The sequence below is a fragment of the Etheostoma spectabile genome, chromosome 24 (assembly GCF_008692095.1).
Source record: "Etheostoma spectabile isolate EspeVRDwgs_2016 chromosome 24, UIUC_Espe_1.0, whole genome shotgun sequence".
In the NCBI taxonomy this organism is placed as follows: domain Eukaryota; kingdom Metazoa; phylum Chordata; class Actinopteri; order Perciformes; family Percidae; genus Etheostoma; species Etheostoma spectabile.
Genome location: NC_045756.1, coordinates 9815739 through 9817506, shown reverse-complemented (window position 1 = coordinate 9817506; position 1768 = coordinate 9815739). Strand labels below are relative to the sequence as shown.

The 1768-nt window shown below is 41.4% G+C and overlaps 1 protein-coding gene across 5 annotated transcripts in view; it reads left to right on the top strand.

Moving 5' to 3' along the window:
- Positions 1-1768, top strand: part of LOC116674011 (chloride intracellular channel protein 4) — a 25214-nt gene that overhangs the window by 20652 nt on the left and 2794 nt on the right. For all 5 annotated transcript variants that reach the window (XM_032506488.1, XM_032506484.1, XM_032506486.1 and 2 more), the window contains 2 exons: positions 486-611; positions 736-842. In XM_032506488.1, coding sequence (XP_032362379.1) covers positions 486-611; positions 736-842 — 233 coding nt within the window. The remainder of the gene's footprint in view (positions 1-485; positions 612-735; positions 843-1768) is intronic.

Below are 1768 nucleotides of genomic sequence, written 5' to 3'. Positions count from 1 at the left end.
GCAGTTGTTAAGACTGGAAAAGCGCTATATAAATAAAGCACATTTACATGTAAATAATTACTACTTTTAGTGTGTATAGAGCAGCATATATCCACCAGACTCCATGTAAATATCACTACTTTAGTGTGTGATAGAGAAGCATATATCCACCAGACTCCATGTAATAACACTACTTTTAGTGTGTATAGGAAGCATATACCACCAACTCCATTAAATAATCACTACTTTTAGCTGTATAGAGCAGCATTCTCCACCAGACTCCATGTAAATCTCACTACTTTAGCATGTATAAGAGCAGCATATCTCACATGTAAATGGGTGAATTAAGAGTTTATTACCAACCAGACCAGAGTGGGTGATGTGTCAAACATTGGAAAGATGAACCAAGACAGCTTTTGGTAGTTTTATTTAGTTTATGTCCTGTTTGAATGAAGTGTGTTTTTTACCACACTAAAGAGTCTGGTGGGGATATTTTGTGTTGTCAGGAAGCCGGCAGACCTGCAGGACCTCGCTCCAGGAACCAACCCTCCGTTTGTGACGTTTAACGGCGAAGTTAAAGTTGACGTCAACAAGATCGAGGAGTTCCTGGAGGAAAAGCTGACCCCGCCACGGTACACAGACAAATTTAAACATTTTTATTACTCAAAATATTTTCTGACTTTTTTCCCAAAATAATTTAATTTTTATTAAAAAAGAAGCTGCTCAGTGAAGTTCTCCATCATGTATTTCCTTCAGCTACCCCAGACTGGCTGCTAGACACGCTGAAGCTAACACAGCAGGCATCGACGTCTTCGCCAAGTTCAGCGCTTACATCAAAAACTCCAGGAAAGACACTAACGAGGGTAAAATAGAGCGAGAGAGACAGAATCACATGATGTACAGTGCCTATAGAAAATGATCATACTCACTTTTTTGTCTTACAGCTTGAAATCAAAACCAATTAAAAAATTAAATAAATGTTCCAGCTTTATTTACACATTCTGCATAATAACATTCAAATAAAATAAAAAGGCAATAGTACTGAACCATAATGAGAAAATAACACTAGAATCACAGAGTCATCAGTCCCATGATTTAACACTTTAATTACCCCCATCAGTCTGTTTGGACATGTCTCTTTTGGCCTTGGGCACATCGTAGGGGAACATTTCTCCATTCTTCCTTGCAGAATTGTTCGAGTTGAGCGGCGATTGACTGCTGTCTTCAAGTCCACTCCCAGACTTTCACTGGGATTTAGGTCAGGGCTTTGTCTTGGCCACTCGAAGACGTTCACCTTGTTATCCTTAAGCCACTGCGTAGTTTTTTTTTGGCGGTGTGTTTCGGGTTGTTGTCGTGCTGGAAGGTGAACCACCTGCCCATGTTCAACTTGGCAGCATCCATTTCCCCTTCAATCCTGACCAACTGCCCAGTCCCTGCTGAAGAGAAACACCCTCACAACATAATGTTGCCTTCACCATGCTTCACAGTAGGTAAATTGTGTTTTGGGGGGTGTGCTGCCAAACATAATGCTTGCAGTTTGGTCCCAAAAGAATAATCTTGGTCTCATCTGACCATAAAACCTTTTTCCACACGGCATTAAAACTGTCCGTTTGTTTCATTGCAAAGTGCAAAAGAGCCTGTGTGTGGCCCTTTTTCAGAAGAGGCTTCTTCCTTGCCCCGGGCCATACAGGCCAGCTTTGGGTAAAGCTTGTGAGATTGTTGTCACATGCACAGACCGACCAATCTCAGACAGAAGTCCTTCAAAGTTGCCATTGGCCTCTTGGTAGCT